At 41.0% G+C, this 17,699-nt stretch overlaps 2 protein-coding genes across 2 annotated transcripts in view; both read left to right on the top strand.

Annotated features, from left to right (window-relative positions):
• Window positions 1-765: 765 nt before the first annotated feature.
• oclnb (occludin b) lies at window positions 766-16,010 on the top strand. Its single transcript, XM_083784295.1, has 9 exons — window positions 766-894; window positions 3,400-3,510; window positions 4,380-5,106; window positions 6,812-6,982; window positions 9,556-9,671; window positions 12,818-12,916; window positions 14,177-14,348; window positions 14,589-14,630; window positions 15,078-16,010. Exons 2-9 carry the CDS (start codon window positions 3,461-3,463, stop codon window positions 15,174-15,176), a joined length of 1,476 nt encoding a protein of 491 aa, XP_083640421.1. The 5' UTR covers window positions 766-894; window positions 3,400-3,460; the 3' UTR covers window positions 15,177-16,010.
• A 1,660-nt stretch (window positions 16,011-17,670) lies between these two features.
• Window positions 17,671-17,699, top strand: part of gtf2h2 (general transcription factor IIH, polypeptide 2) — a 12,876-nt gene continuing 12,847 nt past the window's right edge. The window contains exon 1 of the mRNA XM_083784297.1: window positions 17,671-17,699. This exon is cut by the window's right edge and continues 140 nt beyond it. The gene's annotated coding sequence lies outside the window, so the exon portion shown is untranslated.

Genomic DNA, 17,699 nt, shown 5'->3' with positions numbered 1-17,699 from the left:
AATGGTTTGTGTCCTGATTGGTGACCCATCTGAAAATGTTGTGTTTATAACCTGTTACTGAACAAACACTCTATAGGTAAAAACAAATATCACTCATAGCCTAGCTACCTTAAACAAATGGATCAAATGGACCTGCAGCTCTGAGAGTGAACCCTTGGGGTCCATTTGTAGACTCTCAAAGAGTTAAATAAATTAACACTAAGAATTGAAAATCTGCATTGGAATGAATGACCGCTTTTTAAGGACAGGTTGAGTCACTTTGACCTGCTGGGCTGTGTTGCCAGAGTTTGTGAGAGAAATGTGCAACCAGGTCTATGAAAACAAGCCCAAAAGGAGCGACTACGCTATTAGGCCACATGAGCCTTACAAGCTCGCAATGTGACATGACATGCTGCTATTTTCAAACAAATCTTGGGGAAAACAAACTTTTCAGATATTTTTCAAAACATTTAACAGTGCAAATCTTGTTTAAAAAAATGCAACCCACAATTACCAATATTTACAACCAATATTAAATGCCATACTGCCAATAATCCCAATATTAACTATAGGCTACCAATATTTTCCCAAAGTAGCTTATAATAATAAACAGACTTGGCAACATGACTGCTGCTGTGCGAGGGTGGGAGGATGGCTGGTTGAAGGGGGATGGGTACTGATACTGACACACACCTCTGCGCGCGGTGACGCGCGTTACGCACGGCACAGGTGTTTTCCAGGCGCGCACTGAAGTATCACCGAGAGCGCGTTCACGAAAACGCAGTCAGACAGTCAGCCAGACGACGATCAAACCTCCGCGGATAAGGTAGAGTTTGTTTGTGTGGAGGTTTTGACCACACCAAGGGATTAAACTCACTCACACGCCCCAAACACAAGAAGATCTCCTCTTAGCAGGTAGGTAGGCTAACAACTTGAATGTTTAGAGGTAGTTTATTAAAAAATATATATGTTGTTTGGAAATCTAGGCATGATGCTTTGTCCGTTGGTTAGTTACCTGGCTTTCTACCGACCGTTTGCTTTCTGATTCAGGCCAGGGTGGGTCTTCCATTTGCAAATAAGTCGTTTTAAAGCGCCCACTTTAAGGCCTACCAGATTTAACTAATTGTATACCTAATCAATATTGCTGCCACATGATTCGGCCCTCTTGATAGAAAAAAGAAGCATATTGTAATCGCATTGTGTTCATAGTGACAGTAGACCTACTTTGTTTTATTGTATTTCCTTAATTTGTTATGTTATTTGTTCAGCTTCCTATACCGACTTGGCTTAATTCTGGCTTGGCTTCTTGTACTTTTACTCCACTATATTGGAAAACTTTTGTTACTATAGTAGACTGATTATTATTTGTACAAAAACACTTAATTCCGACTGCTTTCTTGGTTTTTGAGGGGCACTATTAGCCCCTCATATACAGGTTTAATGTTTGTTTTTCCTTAAACATTAAAACGCCATTGACAATGAAGGGAAATTAAATGTTTGTTTTGTCCATTGTCTGATAACGTCATTTTTTTATCCTCCTAGCAGACCTATTGAACTGTGCTTTCCTGCATGTGCTGGAAACTGTTTTCAATCAATCAATCAAACCTATTAGGCCTATATTTTGACCATTTGAAAATACTAGCCCTTGGCCGTTGTGAGATATTTGCCCCCCCCCCCCTGGTGGCCGCGGGGGGTACTGCGCCCGGTGCGTTTTTAATTCACTAATAAATTCATTATTATTAATTAATGTGTCAAATCGAAAAAAGGGCTCCGTTACGCCCTCCATAGTCATGGTCAATGCCTGTGTGAAAAGTGCGAGCGATTGGTGCAGGCATTGAGGAGATAAGTGTTTGTTTCTGACAGACAGACACACACACAGACACACACACACACTCAGACATTGTTAGAATTATTAATTATAGTATGATAGACTATAATATAGCCTATTTTTAATTATATCTACAAGTTGTGTGCATTGTGAGCTTGTAGATTTGCTATATCTGCAAAGGAGTTTTATACATTTTATATAAATTATTTTAAACTTGTGAAATGGGACCTTTGCCTTTAGTAGGCTACTTTTACAATGTGATGCCAATACCTTTGTTGTTCTACTCAAGTGAAATCTTAAATACCAAATTTTTACTTATAACTTATGTACTATATTAGACTATATTTCTACAATGGCATCTTTCAGCTATACTTTACTTTCTACACAAGTCATGTGGAACATTACATGCAAACTATTCAATGAACATTTCTAATCACAAGGACAAGAGAATACATGTGTTTGAATTGCTTATTCCATCTACCTTTTTCAAAATTAGATTAGATTTATTTGCATTAATATAGTGGTTGGAAAGGCATTGATTCCCAGAGTCCCATGGTGGTGGGAGTTCTGGTCTTGTTCCCATGTGACAGGGAGGGTCAATGTTGAACAAAAGTTGCTCTATATGTAGAAATCGGGCAACAATACAAATGACGCTCGTTTTGTGGATTCATATAATTTTAATGCATGCCCCCCATGCAGTGACCCCCACCAAATGCCTACAACTTCTTAATATTAACCAAAACCAGACCAGAACTCCCGCCACAGGACTTATAGGAAATCAATTATATATTTAATTATTTTTGCAGTATTTCATTACAGCTTTAAGTTCAAATATCTGAATTCTGAACTAACCCTTTTGAAGGTAGAATTGATAGACATGGCATGTGTAGGCCACACGGTAGCTCTGTAGTTTCTATAGTTTGACCTGTCAGCTAGGCCGCTTCTTGTTAAGCTAGACAAATATGACAACAAAGTCACTGGCCCACTTGGCACACCTTTATTTTCCCCTCAAGCAAAAGCTCAGTGAGTTTAGTGGCTTTGTGCCTATTTAATGATTGATTGCTTTATTTTATTTGGTGACATAAACAAGAGCACAAAAGCACTTTCCGACATGCAGTCATAGCATCACCGAGGATGAAAACACAAAGCCTGCCCTGGGGGGTTATTTCCATTGTGGTCCTTTTTAACAAAACACACTAAACAGCATAACAAACGACAACACCTCCACAATACAGCAAACGGATAAACTATACCGTAAATTAGCAGGCAAAGCATTTAACTATGTTTCCACTATCGATGAAGGCAAAAAGCCAGGAAAACATTAAAAAAAAAATACAAAAAAAGTGTACACTATAGTATTATAATATAGTTCACACTTCACAGCTATTAACTATTAAAATGCATATAGATTTTGTACGAAGCATTTGGGTAACGTCTTTCTTAAGTTAGAAATGTCTATGATGGAAAAAGTTCTATTTAAGGAAAGTTGTGTGTGATTATTTAACTCTTCATGACTTCCGAACGGTTTAATTGTTGTGTGATTCTTCTGAATGTTACTGATGGTTGTGAATATTGTTGTTTTGTTTTGACAGTGTGAACATCTTGGTGAGCTGATCATCTGCAGTGCTCCCATAGCGGTGGTCCTAGTAGGCTATGCCATCTCATAAAAGCCCCCCGCCCTATCAGCCTGGACAACACAGACAGTAAGCCAACTGTTTAGGTTTAGGTTTATTTATTTAGCACGTAGTACAAAAAATAGACAATAACATATCAAAGAACAAAAATACAATGCAAGGAAGGGAAGGGAAGAAGCCTACTAAAAGTCTACAAGTTGGCAAAGGGGGGCAGCTGTGCAATAAAGAAATAAAAACACAGACTGCACAAAAAACGGAAATAAACAATACAACAACAAACAAAATTAAACTCAAAGTAAAAAATTTAATCTACAGAGAGGAAGAAATAAGATATTTCTTTAGATGTTTTTTGAATATTGGCAAGGATAATGAGGATTTAAGTAAAGCATCCAGGGAATTCCATAGATGAGGGCCTCTAAATTTGATGAAAGATTGATGTTTGGAAGTGCGACAATAGGGTAATTCAAAGTCATCTCTTTGCCTTGTGGGGTAGGAGTGAATCTGTCCCAAACTATTTAGCTTGAGACCCAGAAGTATGTTGCGTTTATCCGGGACACAAACAATAGTGAAAATAGCAGATCTACAAGCTTATAGATTGGCTATTTTCACTTCTTCCTAAAAGACACATTTGTGTAATTTATGCAATAAACATCTGGTCAAACATTGGCCAAATTGTCAAATGACAAGTTTTGAAAATAACCGATCTACAAGCTTACAACGCCTCGCTTTGCCTCACAAAAGCGAGGTGTTGTTGTGAGCTTGTAGATCTGCTATTTTCACAATATTTCTCTGTGGAACCTAGTCAAACAAAGTGTAATGCCTACAACAATTCCAAGTGCATGTCAGGGTGGGGGATCTGATTAGTTTGGGGGAGTGAGACCCCACTGTGCTAAACTCCACTAATGTTGTCTCTCCTGTCCGTCCGGTTGACCCACTAGCCACCACCACCACCATGGCAGCAGACACAAACACAGCGACCAGCACGTGTCCAACCCAGCCTTCTCCTACTACCCCGGCGAGGAGCTGCTGCACTTCTACCGCTGGACGTCTCCCCCCGGCGTCATGAAGATCATGTGCATCATCATCATCATCATGTGCGTGGCCGTGTTCGCCTGCGTGGCGTCCACGCTGGCGTGGGACTATGACATGAGCATGATGGGCGGCGGCATGGCGGGCATGATGCCGGGCATGGGCGGCAGCTACGGCGGCTCGTACGGCGGCGGCGGGTCCTACGGCGGGTCGTCCGGCGGCTCCTACGGCGGGGGGTCGTCCTACGGCAGCGGCGGCATCGGAGGCGGCGGCGGGTACGGCGGCGGCGGGACTCAGATGGATCCCAAGTCCGGGAAGGGCTTCATCATCGGCGTGGCCGGCGTCACCTTCATCGCCGTGCTCATCATCTTCATCCTGGTGGTGTCGCGGCAGAGCTCGTCGCGCTCGCCCAAGTTCTTCCTGGGGGCCATCGTGGTGTCGGCCATCCTGGCGTTCCTGATGATCATCGCCACCATCGTCTACCTGGTGGCTGTGAACCCCACGGCACAGAGCTCGGGCTCCATCTACTACAACCAGATCCGCCAGCTGTGTGCTCAGTACCAGAACCAGAACCAGGCCTCGGGCATCTTCATCAACCAGTACCTCTACCACTACTGTGTGGTGGAACCACAAGAGGTGAGACTATACAGTATAGGCCTGGGACAGCGCTATTATCATTTATTGCTGCGTATGACACTGGCAGATACAAAAGACGCAAAGCTGCATGGCTTTTTTTTTTTTTTTGCTTTACCTTTGTTCGCTGAAGTTGAAACCATCTCAACTTTTGTGTTGCTGTTGTAGCTTTTGTAGCAGCTACAAACATCAGATGTATCTTTGTATCTGGCTTCAATTGAAAATGCTATAGAGTTTGTTCAGTAACGGTGTTAAAATAGCTCTATATTGTGATTGAGTATTTGTTCAGTGACAGGGGTCACCCTGTCTCTACAGTTTCTTTCAATAAACAGGTGGCTCAACAATTTCATCCAATCAGGAGAGTGAATTCATACAGGCAAAGTAGTGCCCAGAGACCCCCTGTGGTCCTTGAGGGGGTTACATGGGGGTCCCCAGTAAAATAAGCATCAGTTAACCACTTAAAAAAGAAGAAAACAAAAAAGGGAATGAAAGAAATACATTTTTATACAAAAAAACAGGCTCAGAAATGGCAAAAACAAATTGCAGATCTACAAGGCCTTGTAGATCAGTGAGTGATTGTATGACATCCTAGGTTTCACTCTCTCCACTGTTGCAGTATCTCCCCACAACTGCAGTATAGAAATCTAATCTAATAGCAATGTCACTTTGGAAAAAACTTGGGCACCAAGTGTTGCTGATGATGCTAATGAAGGCTCTGTTTCATTCTGGTCAAACAGAGTCTGGGTGCTGCTGTTGTGCATGTTTTCTCACAGGACACACTCAGCTACACCAGTGGGTCTCAAAGTGTCCTTGAGTGGGTTCCAATTCCAAATGGGTCTGTAACTCTGCAATCTGGGTACCCACTACCCATTGGCAAAACAAAGGACAGACGGTGCCCTCTTGACATTAGCCACTAGCCAGTGTTGTCTCGAGAAAGTTCCATTTGTACACTCTGATGGGGCCATTTGGTTCCATTTGTACACTCTCAGGGTTATGGGTGTCCATGAAATTAAAAAGGTTTGAGAATCACTGTACACTAAATGGAACAGAGCCCTAATTAGTATCGTCGGTAACACCTAGAAGTAGGGAAGGGGGCCTGAAAGTAGGAAGAGTTATTCTGTGTGCATACAGCCCATTTGTATCAATTTGGGCACATGTCCTTACCTGGAAAGAAGTGCAATAAGTATCCATGTTGATGATGTTGGGTGTTTGTGTACTGTGCCACCATACAGGCCATAGCTATCATCCTGGTCTTCATGATATTGGGCGTTTGTCTACTACTGTACCACCATTCAGGCCATAGCTATCATGTTGATGATGTTGGATCTTTGTCTACTGTGCCACCATACAGGCCATAGCTATCATCCTGGTCTTCATGATATTGGGCGTTTGTCTACTACTGTACCACCATTCAGGCCATAGCTATCATGTTGATGATGTTGGATCTTTGTCTACTGTGCCACCATACAGGCCATAGCTATCATCCTGGTCTTCATGATATTGGGCGTTTGTCTACTACTGTACCACCATTCAGGCCATAGCTATCATGTTGATGATGTTGGATCTTTGTCTACTGTGCCACCATACAGGCCATAGCTATCATCCTGGTCTTCATGATATTGGGCGTTTGTCTACTACTGTACCACCATTCAGGCCATAGCTATCATGTTGATGATGTTGGATCTTTGTCTACTGTGCCACCATACAGGCCATAGCTATCGTCCTGGGCTTCCTGGTGTTTGTGTCGCTCATCATTCTGCTGGTGTTCGCTGTGAGGACGCGCGCACAGATCCGGCGCTGGGGCCCAGACCGCGTCCTCTGGGAGGAGGTCAAGGTCATCGGTGGACCGGGAGGCTTGCCTAACAGCATCGGAGAATGGGTGAGAAAAGCAGCACACACAGTGCCATCCCGACGGGTCACTTAACCACTTTAAAACTGGTTTTATACTCATTTTGGAAAACTGAGAAAATGGCCAGTCACGATGGGACGCATTGTGAGCTTATAGATCGGCTCTTTTGGTAATTCAGTATGTATGTGTCTGTCCCATGTTTGTTTGTTGTCCAATCAGAGGCTCAGTAAAGACCTGTGTATGCAAGCATACCCTGAGTCAAACCACTTTTCAGTTGCTCATCTAAAAACGCCATATTAAATTAAGGCATTATTAGACCATTGGTCGGGTCTTCAGCCAGGCCATGGACCGCTTGGCTGAGAGAGGGAGGTGTAGCATAAAATTGTGTTGTAGATGAAATGTTTTCGTAGATTTCATGGATGGCTTCATAGACTTGTTTGACAGCACTATCATCAGTGTTGTGTGATGTATTTTTTGTTTTTGTGCGTTTACACATGACCTTTTCTATTAATATGCTTTTATGTTCATCTGTATGAATGTGACATTATTTTAACCACTTAAATTAAAATTATGTGGCTCTGTACTTTGCTTGCTCTTCTTTCCCCTCTTAGTTATTAAATCCCATTGAAATGAGGGGTCATACTGTACACTGCTGCCGTTCTTTCTTTTTATCCTCTGCAAGTAAAGCTGTTTGTATGTGGTGATGACATGTAATATTGCGTTAATATTGTATGCTCTGTTGATTAATAGAATACATAGGACCACAATGGAAAGTTGAAAACAAGTCTCAGGACTTTTTATCGTGTTATCCTTTTAGCCTAAATGTTTTACTGACCCGTGCTGTTTACATCTTACTAATAAAGTGTTCAACCAATCTACGCCAAATCTCTTTCCCAAGAATAGCCTACTGTGAGCTTGTACATCTGCTATTTTTATATTTTTTGTGTGATGCCGTAGTATGAAGTAGGGCGATAATTCATTGAAAAACACAAAGTTAAAATAAGAGGTTTCGGGCCAGACGGCAACGATGGGCAGAGTGCAACACACCACCAGGGTTTTCATGGTGGTTTCACTTTCAACACACAAAATGGAGTGGGTCACTAACCACTTAAACCCAGCAACCATATTGTGCCGAGGGTTTTTGCAGAAAATAAGTATCGACAAGCTCGCCTTGTTTGTCGATCTGCTGTTTTCTGCACATGCCTGTCCCGCCATAAAATAAAACTGAAATGATACTAGTATAAAACCCAGTGGGTCAGCCATATGGGCTTTAACCCTAAATGTTCAACATGAGTGTCTCATTACCTGGTGGGGTCCACAGTGGGAACCGTTATCTCAAACATGTTTCAATGGCCGTCTCTTCAATGTAACATTTGGAACCGGTTTTCCCCATAGTTCCAGGTGACTTGTTAGGTGAGTGCAGGTAGAGAAAGGAAGAGTTTCATGTCCAGTTTCTGGGTGGGGCATCCATTCCGGAGGCTCTCATTTACCCTGTGTTTTGCTTATATGTTTTTCTACTTACCTGGAGGGTGAATAAAACGAAACAAAAAACACCAGCCTCTCAAGAGGATGAGAGCATTTCTTTACTAACTTCTCCCGAAAACCTGTCCAAGAAAGAACCCCCCCCCCCCCCCAAAAAAAAAAGATTTAATAAAAATTAATCTTTAAAATGCTCAGATTGTCCATGATCGTGCTCGATCTATATGTACAAACTTAAAAGTAACTATTTTTAACTGCCATTTGACTATAGTGTCTACAATAGGCCTGTTAGTATTTCCCTCTACACCAAATCTCTTAGCTGATGCTGTTTTTCGCCCAAAGGACTTTATTTTATTTTTTAAAGAGTAAACTACTTCCCAAGCGGAAGTCTCTTGCGCTTCAAAGCATTGTCATCCAAAGTGGGGTCGGTGTGTTTATGTTCTGTGTGTCGCCGTCTGTGTCACTGTGATAGTATCTGTGGTATTCGGGCGGGGTGGGGGGTGGGGGGACGGACTGTAAGCTGTGGAACCGGTCAGACCTGGCCAGAATAATGCGCTGTGAACAATGTTTACCGTACACCACATGCTTGGGGACACATTGGGACAAGTCTTGATTCAAACTCTTTACCTCAGTCGTTTTCAACCCTTTTCATATCGTGGTCCAGTTTATTCAGGGTTTGAGCCATGGATCACCATTTTGATAAGATTTAGCCTCTCGGACCCACAACTTTGAATATTGTCGCTGGATAAGATTTCGTCCACAATTCCATGCTGTATTGATGTGGTGCCATAGGAGAAATAATAACAGGCAAAACGTTGATGAAAATGAATAATGTTCTACATTGTCTAATTGTGTAGACTTCTTGTGAATTAAGTAATGCAGATGTTTAATAATAATTTAACCCTTGATTGTGTAAATTGTAAGAAGCTCAGTGTTTTTTGGCAAAGACATTTTAGTGTAGAGGTGAATACTAGTGGACTTACTGTAGTGTAGTACCCAACAACAAAGCGCATTAAAGATTATTATGACTTAAAGAGAAAAGTCAGTGGTTGAAATTGGAGCCCAGAGTGCATTTAGATTGGTGTGAAATGTGACCCTTTGCCTTTGTGTGTTGGTCCTAATAGGTGAATAATGTGTCTGGTGAACCCGAAGCCATGTTGAGTGACGGCAACTTCAATGTGAGAGCGTCCAGAGAATACCTGGACCAACTGGACAGCAGCAAGCCCCTCTATCTGCCTGGGTAAGACATGACACACACACACACACACACACACACACACACACACACACACACACACACACACACACACACACACACAGTGTTGATTTTGTTGACAAACTATGACTATTTTCGTCGACTACCTTTTTCACTGACGACAAACTTAAATAAAAACTAAGCTATGATGACTAAAACTAAATTGACTAAAATGTGAATAGATCCAGTAGAACTATAAGTCAAGTCATTTTAACTTTGGTTGCGCTCAGGTGTTTCATTCTGAAAATACAGTAACAGATATACTAGCTCTCAAGTCGCACTGCAAGTTCAATTGTGAGCTTGTAGATTGGCTAGTTTCAGCATGCAACAAAGAATCGGGCATTACGACGTCATCAAGGCCAGCCAAAATACATTTTGTTGACACAATCCACTGTACATTTAGTACTACTAAAATCTTATATTAATTTGACTAAAATATGAGAAACTAAAAGAAAATCAAAAGATTATGACTAAATCAAAATGTGTTGTGAAAATCAACAAACACACCACTGCAGCATTTTTGGGGGGCAGAGCACTCGTAGCCAAAGCCAACTGCTCTGCGGATGTCAGGGGGAGCAATGCCAGAGAGCGTAAAGGCAGGGTACGGGTGTTGTTTACTATCCTGCAGGGCTCATTAGGGATGGGGTCTATTTTGCATGCGTACCTCAGGAGGTAGAGCCATCCTTGGAATCCGAAGGTTCCAGGTTTGATTCCCGGCTCCTCCTGGCTAAGTGTTGAAGTGTCCTTTGAGCAAGACACTGAACCCCCAACTGCTCCCGATGAGCAGGTTGGTGCCTTGCATGGTATCCCCCGCCATCGGTGTGTGAACATGGGTAAATGTGAAGTACATTGTAATGTAATGCGCTTTGGGTAAAAGCGCTATATTAATGCAGTCCATTTACCATTTGGCTTATACCGTGCTGGGCAGGCATATTCGGCAGTGGAGAAACACCGGGCTAGTGCAGTTGTACACTGCGTACTTGGGTGAGCTCCACACTTTTAGTTTGTTAGTTGTCGCAGGAGTGACACCGTTCCTGGTGTGCTCCTAATTGAGGGTATGGTCTAAGGTCTTGGTTCAGATGGTTCTCAAGCTTTATTCCTTTGGCTCACTAAAACATTGGAAAGACCAGTGGTTCTCATATTGGGGTCCAGGTACCCTCATGGTTCTTTGAGGGGGTTCCAAATGGCACCTTGGTGTTTAACTCTGAGAATTATGGGGGTTCTTGAAATTAAAACAGTTACTGTGCTGCAGTAAATGTAACAGTCTTTATTAGCATTTTTGGACCTGTGAAGTTGGACCTGTGAAGTAAGGAAGAGGGTCAATTTATTTCCAATATGGCTGCTGTGCATGGATCCTATTGGGGAGATTCACAGATCATTGTCAAATATCAAACCTGTTTGATATTTATCTGGATGATTAATTATTTAGATATAGATGACAACCCATTTAATGACGTTACAATTGTCTTGTTGGGCAGGACTAACCCATACTGGTCTATTTTATACATTTGTACACATTTCAATTCAAAGGGGCTTTGTTGCATGAGAAAACATTGCAACTTCAAGAAATCTATCTTACAAAAAACGGTAGGAAAGGGTAATGACAAATGACAGCAGTATTTTGATGTATGGCATTTATACACTATAACCTTTGTACAAATGGCAGCACTCGCAAGATGGTTGATGGTTATGAACCAAATGGGCCCTTACAGGTCTGTAGATCTGAGTGTACAAATGGATGCTTACAGCTCTAACTCTGAGTGTACAAAGGTAACCAAATTGACACGCAATGATCCATTTTGATTACATTCGTACACCTTTTTTTTTTAACAGTGTAGCAGATTCATGGTCCTAGAATGACACTGACAGTTGTTAACAGGAATGACCTGTTAAGTCAATGACCTGTCAAGTGCACACAGACGTCACCAACACACTATTATTACATTATTATTACTATTAACTACAATATTGTTGTTACGTTGGTTTAGGATGAAAGAAAATAAGTTCTGTAGCAAAGAAAGGCGGTTTAATGTCGTATGATGCAATCAACACCCCCCCCCCCCTCCATACAGTACATAACCACTTTAAACCTGGCACACCTATTGTAGCCTGGTTAATAAACCAGACCGAATCAGCCGTTGGCAAAAATAAATTGCCTGCCGGCGGATTTCGGTCTGGAGAGGCTCAATTGTACGCCCATTTCCTACACCAGAGAATGTGGGCGGCCAATCGGGACACGGTATGCAATATGGGCGGGCTTTGGTACGGTGACTTTCAATGCTTGAGACCTTTGACTGACAGTAGCTCTGACCAATTGCGTCAAAGAGAAAATGTTTCCCTGGAAATGAAATCCAAGCAGAGCCTCCCCAGACTAATATCCCGCGGTCCGTGCGATATTAGTCTGGTTAATTAACCAGGCTACACCTATTGTGGGCAACCTTTTTCGGAAGTAGCCAAGCTAAAATACCATATCTGCCTGCTCGTAGATGAGCTGTTTCCACACCCTCGACAAAGGATACAATATGAATGAAGTGGTTAATTACCCTCTTGGGAAATGTTAACATGTCCACATATTTGTGAACATTTGTGTACATACTAGACGGAGACAGTCAAGTCAGATCATTGAAATAGACAGTAAGTAGGTCATGTCACCCACATGCTTCGTGGCAAAGCAGAACTATTTCCTAAACAGAATAGAATGCTGCATACAAAGCATTCCTTTACAGTGGAAAAAAAACACTGTCACTGTCTTCCCTCCACAAAACACTTATTATTTTGTGGTTATTGTTAAGGTTATTTAGACAGATGCAAGGTTCATTGTTTACCTGGTATCCTATAGTTTCAATGTACAGATCATTGCTGTATTTTTATAGTACAGTATTTGTTTAGGTTTACCTGAGATCCTAGATTACTGAAGCACTAACTGTCTCTCTGCATTTGATGCATGCGTACCTTGCTTATTGTAAGTCTTCTAAATGCCTACATTGTAAATTGTTTATCCATGGTTTACTGTTCAACTTGCGGACTATATATTTAGCGAGCAAGAATTCCTGGTTTACATACATGCAAAGATCCCTTGACTATATTTATAGATGGATGCAAGTTTTGAATAATGATGTCTGTGGTTGCAGGGACTCCGAAATAAGCAGCTCTCTGGGCGGTCTGAAGGCTAAACTGAGGGACTACGATGCAGTGTCTGTAGATGAACTGGACAATGTGGACTTCAGCAGGTGAGTGAACCATATTGAACTCTGACCAGCTCGGTGGTCTTGTGGTCAGTGTCTGTTCGGAGAGTGGGAGCTTGGGGGGGATCCATTCACAGCCAAGTCATACCAAAGACTATAAAAATGGTAGCCATTGACTGGATTGTCTGGATTGGTGACGACATACAGTACTGATTAATAATAATCGTTATCTGTAAAACGCTTTGTCAAACAAGGTTACAAAGTGCTTTACAGAACCGGATAATTGGAGGCAAGAAAAATATGATTTAATTAAATCAATAACGGCAGAGAAATAAAATGTACAATAAAGAATACAATTGACATGCAGTAGCCTAAGAAAAACACTAAGAAAAGGACTTGAATTCAGAAGTGATTTCAGGCAGCATGTTCCAAAGATAGGTGCAAATCCACAGGTTCATAAGGTGTAAATCAAGCTGCCTCACTCTATGGAAACAGGATTTGGCTCCTAAATTATGGGCTGCATGAATTTGTTCTCAATGTTGGGGTCTGGGGGGGTCCATGGCCTAATCGGTATTATTATTATTATTTGTGCGTCCTTGACATTCAAATGTTTTACATGTCAATAAATAAACAAACATGCACCCTTATGGACCTATTTCGTCCTGTAAAGGTCCAAATGGTTCCTTTTTATACACTCTTGAGTTACAAAAGGATGAATTACTACTGAGGGTGGTTTTCTAACCAGTGTCATGGAGTAACACAACCTCATGTGTCCAAAACTGTTACTTTTCAGGATTTAACTTCAAAAGTTTCAGATCTACAAGCTCAAAACATCTCTTTGTGCCACTTTGTACCTTTTGAATCTGCTACTTTTAATGCATTTGGGTGATGGGGCATTAATTTGCGAAAAAGTACAAAAAAGTACAAAAAAAGTACAAAAAAAGAGTTAACATAAGGAGATGAGAGGTTTCCACTAGACATGAACAATAATTATAGCAACACAAGGTTTTTCTGAAAATGTCCTCGGGTCTGAACCCATTCTGAACGGGAACCCATTTTCGTGTTTGCATCATGTTATGCTTTAGGTATTGAAAAATAGCAGATCTACAGGTGGCGCGCTACGAGCTTGTAGGTCTGCTATTTTTGAAAAATCAACGACTGTGACATTTTTAGAATCTGATCTCAGGTCAGAATGGGTTAATCAGACCAGTGTGTGTCCAGTGGAAACCTCGTATGAATCTGATCTCAGGTCAGAATGGGTTAATGCGTTAACGTAACATTGAAATGTTCTCATGGTTCCTGCAGTGACTTCCCGCCCATCGTGGATGAGAAGGAGCGCTTGGACTATAAGAGGGAATTTGACGGAGACCATCAGGAGTATAAGAGTCTTCAGGCTGAGCTGGATGACATCAACAATCACCTGGCTGACCTGGACCGAGAACTGGACCGACACCCAGAGGGAAGCCCCCAGTTTCTGGTACGTGTGTGTGTGTGTGTGTGTGTGTGTGTGTGTGTGTGTGTGTCCAGTGGCAGTGCCACCGTCTTGGCCTGCAGGCACTCCGATAAGAATTTTAAATCTTTTAGTAGATTTCATTAATTTACAAAATCGACACAAAACAATAATATTGTTTTCACAATATTGATATTGATGGAATATTGTGAATTGTGAGCATAGTTTCAAATGCCTTTTTGTTTGTTTTTTTCTTGTGATTCTCAGGATGCCATGGATGAATACACCAGACTGAAGAATGTAAAAAAGGTGCGTACATCTTCAGAACCATATGCAGGTCACTCAGTCTTTCACACTGCATGACCACACATATCAGCACCAACTCTCACACACGCTTATACAAACACTGCTTTTCACCCGATCTGACCGAAATACTTAATATTGGGGTGCAAAAGTTAATTGAATAATGATATTGAATCAATTACAAAAAATATTGATAATTAAGTGAAAAGTGGCACCTGTACAAACTCATGACGTGTTGTGTGCTTGTACATGCTGTCACTATTGCACTATTTCGACTAAGTATTAAACTAATGCTTAAGTGGTAAATCGATTTGTCGATTAAAATAACCTGCTTTTCGATAACAGAAAAGCAATTGATAAAAGTATCACTCAGAAAATCTATTGTTGGAGCACTAGATTGATGTTTTTCTCCACCATATAAGATATCATAACTGTCATATTTCCTCTCTTCAGTCCTCAGACTACCAGCTAAAGAAGAAAAGATCCAAGTACTTGAAGTCCAAACTGTCTCACATCAAGAGGAAAGTCAGCGAGTACGACCGTCGTCCATGAGAGAGAGAGAGACACATGTCTGTCTGTCTGTCTCTCTTCCTTCTCCCTCACCTGCCTTCAGTTTGGTCACTGATCTGGTATCTGGATTGTCTTAAAGGGCTATTTCACTGTAAAACAATACGGGGGTCCTTTTAACGTCTGCATAGGCCTTGGTAACCCCACACAGGTTTAAAGTTCATTGATTCAATATTAAGACACGTCCCCAGCCTATTGTAAGCCAATTCAACAAAATAAAACCTCTGTTAAGTATTTTAGTCTCACTGAAAACACACGTCCCTGGATCTGGTGACGTCCTTTCTAATGCATGTGGAGGCCTTCATTTTTCCATTCTTTTTTTATTTAATTTTTTTCCCCTGTATTTTAAAATGGATTTTAATTTAAAAGGACAGTCACCAGAAGCATGGACGTATTTTTTCAATGAATCTAACATGGTTAAAATGAGTTCATAATGGAGTGGGGTAAACCCAAAAGCCAGAGCAGACATTATTAAAATCTCCCCAGAAGTTCTCGGTCTGTACATACTTTTGAGAAAGGATTAAGGAATTGGGTATATTTGCCCATCACCACAATCCCGTCCTTACTGTGTGATTTTTCATCCTCTGTGACACTCAGGGTGGAACATTTTATAGATTTGTAGTGCTTTTATTTCACTGCGTTTTGCAAGTCTAAATGTGACAGTGAGTGATGTGTAACGTATTGTGCCTTTTAATTGGCAATATTTATGTTTCATACAATTATGTGGTCAGTGAAGAAGCAGGCACAATTTTAACCACTTGTTGTGAGCTTGTAGATCGGCTGCTATTTTTGGGCTAATGTGTCGTTGTCGTCCCCCCCCCCCCCCCCCCCCCCCCCCTCCATCTAGAATATGGATGCTGGGGTCCAAGTCGTGGTTAATGTTTTTGATATATACGTAAGCCATAGCATTCATTCTAAATACCTTTTTTTTGTGCCGTAAACTATTTCATTTGCTGTTTCAAGTTGGTTTTGTCGTGCCAATTTGTAGACTTGTACTCTTGTACGTTTAAAAGAGGAAGGTCCAAACATTGCATTTTAAAGGTTGCTATATTGTTTCTTCACAATATAGCTGGATCTGTTTAACACCAACAAAACAGAACCCCACCTTTTATACGGTAGCTGACAATGAAAGGTGATGACGGTGCACATTTTTCCTTGATTCAGTTTGATGCAGCTGTCCTCGGCATACAGGTGTGCAAAGAGACTTGTTAAAAGCCTGAATTATACTGTCTTGCTAGCTCAGATGTACCGAAGAGCTTGTATATCGGCTAGTTTCGTACTACCGGTATGTATAATTAAGGCTATAGTCTTATTATTCAAAGTAAGTATTTTATCTGATTCTCAAAGATTTGTCATAATGGCTTGTTGAAATTCATCTTATTGCCTTTTTTTAAGCAAATGAACAATTATGCATTGTTTCCCCTGTTTTTATGTAATGTGTCTCTTTTACAGTTTTTAACTCATTCATGAAGTATTTTTATAAACAAAATGTACAGTATATTCTGAACAAGGTTACAGACATTGGTTATTATATTGGTATTAGCGTTACAGAAAACTGTCTTGTAAGCTCAGCAGTAGGCTATGATTTAAATGCTTTGTTTTTTTCCATTGTAAAAACAAAATTAAACAAAGAAACAAAACCTGGTTAATTCTATTTTTCATTATGTGATCACAACTAACACTTAAACCTTTAAACTATAGGCCTACTGAAATGACAACGTAGGCTACTCTACTCCATGGGACAGTGCATAGGCTACTTTTTTTTAGGGGTATTAAGGGGTGCTGTATGCCCATCTAGAAAATGGCATTACATTCTCTATATATTCAAAGTCAAACCAGTGCATTAGGCTATTTCTTTTATTGCCAGACATTTTCAAAAAATATATAATAGTGAAAACGGATAGGGTAAGCTACTAAGCTCACATGTGTGACCCGTGAGCTTGTAGACTTGCTATTAGCCTTTTTTTATTTTATTCTTTACCTTCCTATAGTAATGAAGTGGTTTCAAACATAGATATATTAAACGTCATATCCAAATACATACTCAAGTAAAGTACATATACTCATAGTCTTTTTACTTATTTAAAATGTATTTAAATACGTAGAAGTACAGTACTCAAGTATTGTGTATTATTGACCACTCTGTTCAGTCACATACACACATGCTCACTGCTCTTTTGGGGCGGAACCATAGTTTCTGGGCATCCGTTTCTTAGGGTCACCTAAATTCGCCGTACCGTTCCATAAATCCCATTCGTAGAGTTATGATCCCATCCTCTAGACTTACACACACTCACTTATGATTGGCTAAGTGGTTGCGAGGCAACCTCTCTCAGCCAATCAGAAGAGCTAATGGCTGTATCCCGTGGCAACACGGTTAGAATCAGCCAATCACAGCTGAACGGTGCATACATTGTTGTACTTCGGGTGAAGTCGATGTCTGTACTGTAGGCTGTAGCCCGGTGTTGTCATCATCACCGACGCATGTTTGACACAACCAGCGAACGT

This window comes from Protomyctophum parallelum, assembly GCF_964188405.1.
Source record: "Protomyctophum parallelum genome assembly, chromosome: 15".
NCBI classification, from domain to species: Eukaryota; Metazoa; Chordata; class Actinopteri; order Myctophiformes; family Myctophidae; genus Protomyctophum; species Protomyctophum parallelum.
This window is presented reverse-complemented; position numbering and strand designations above follow the sequence as displayed.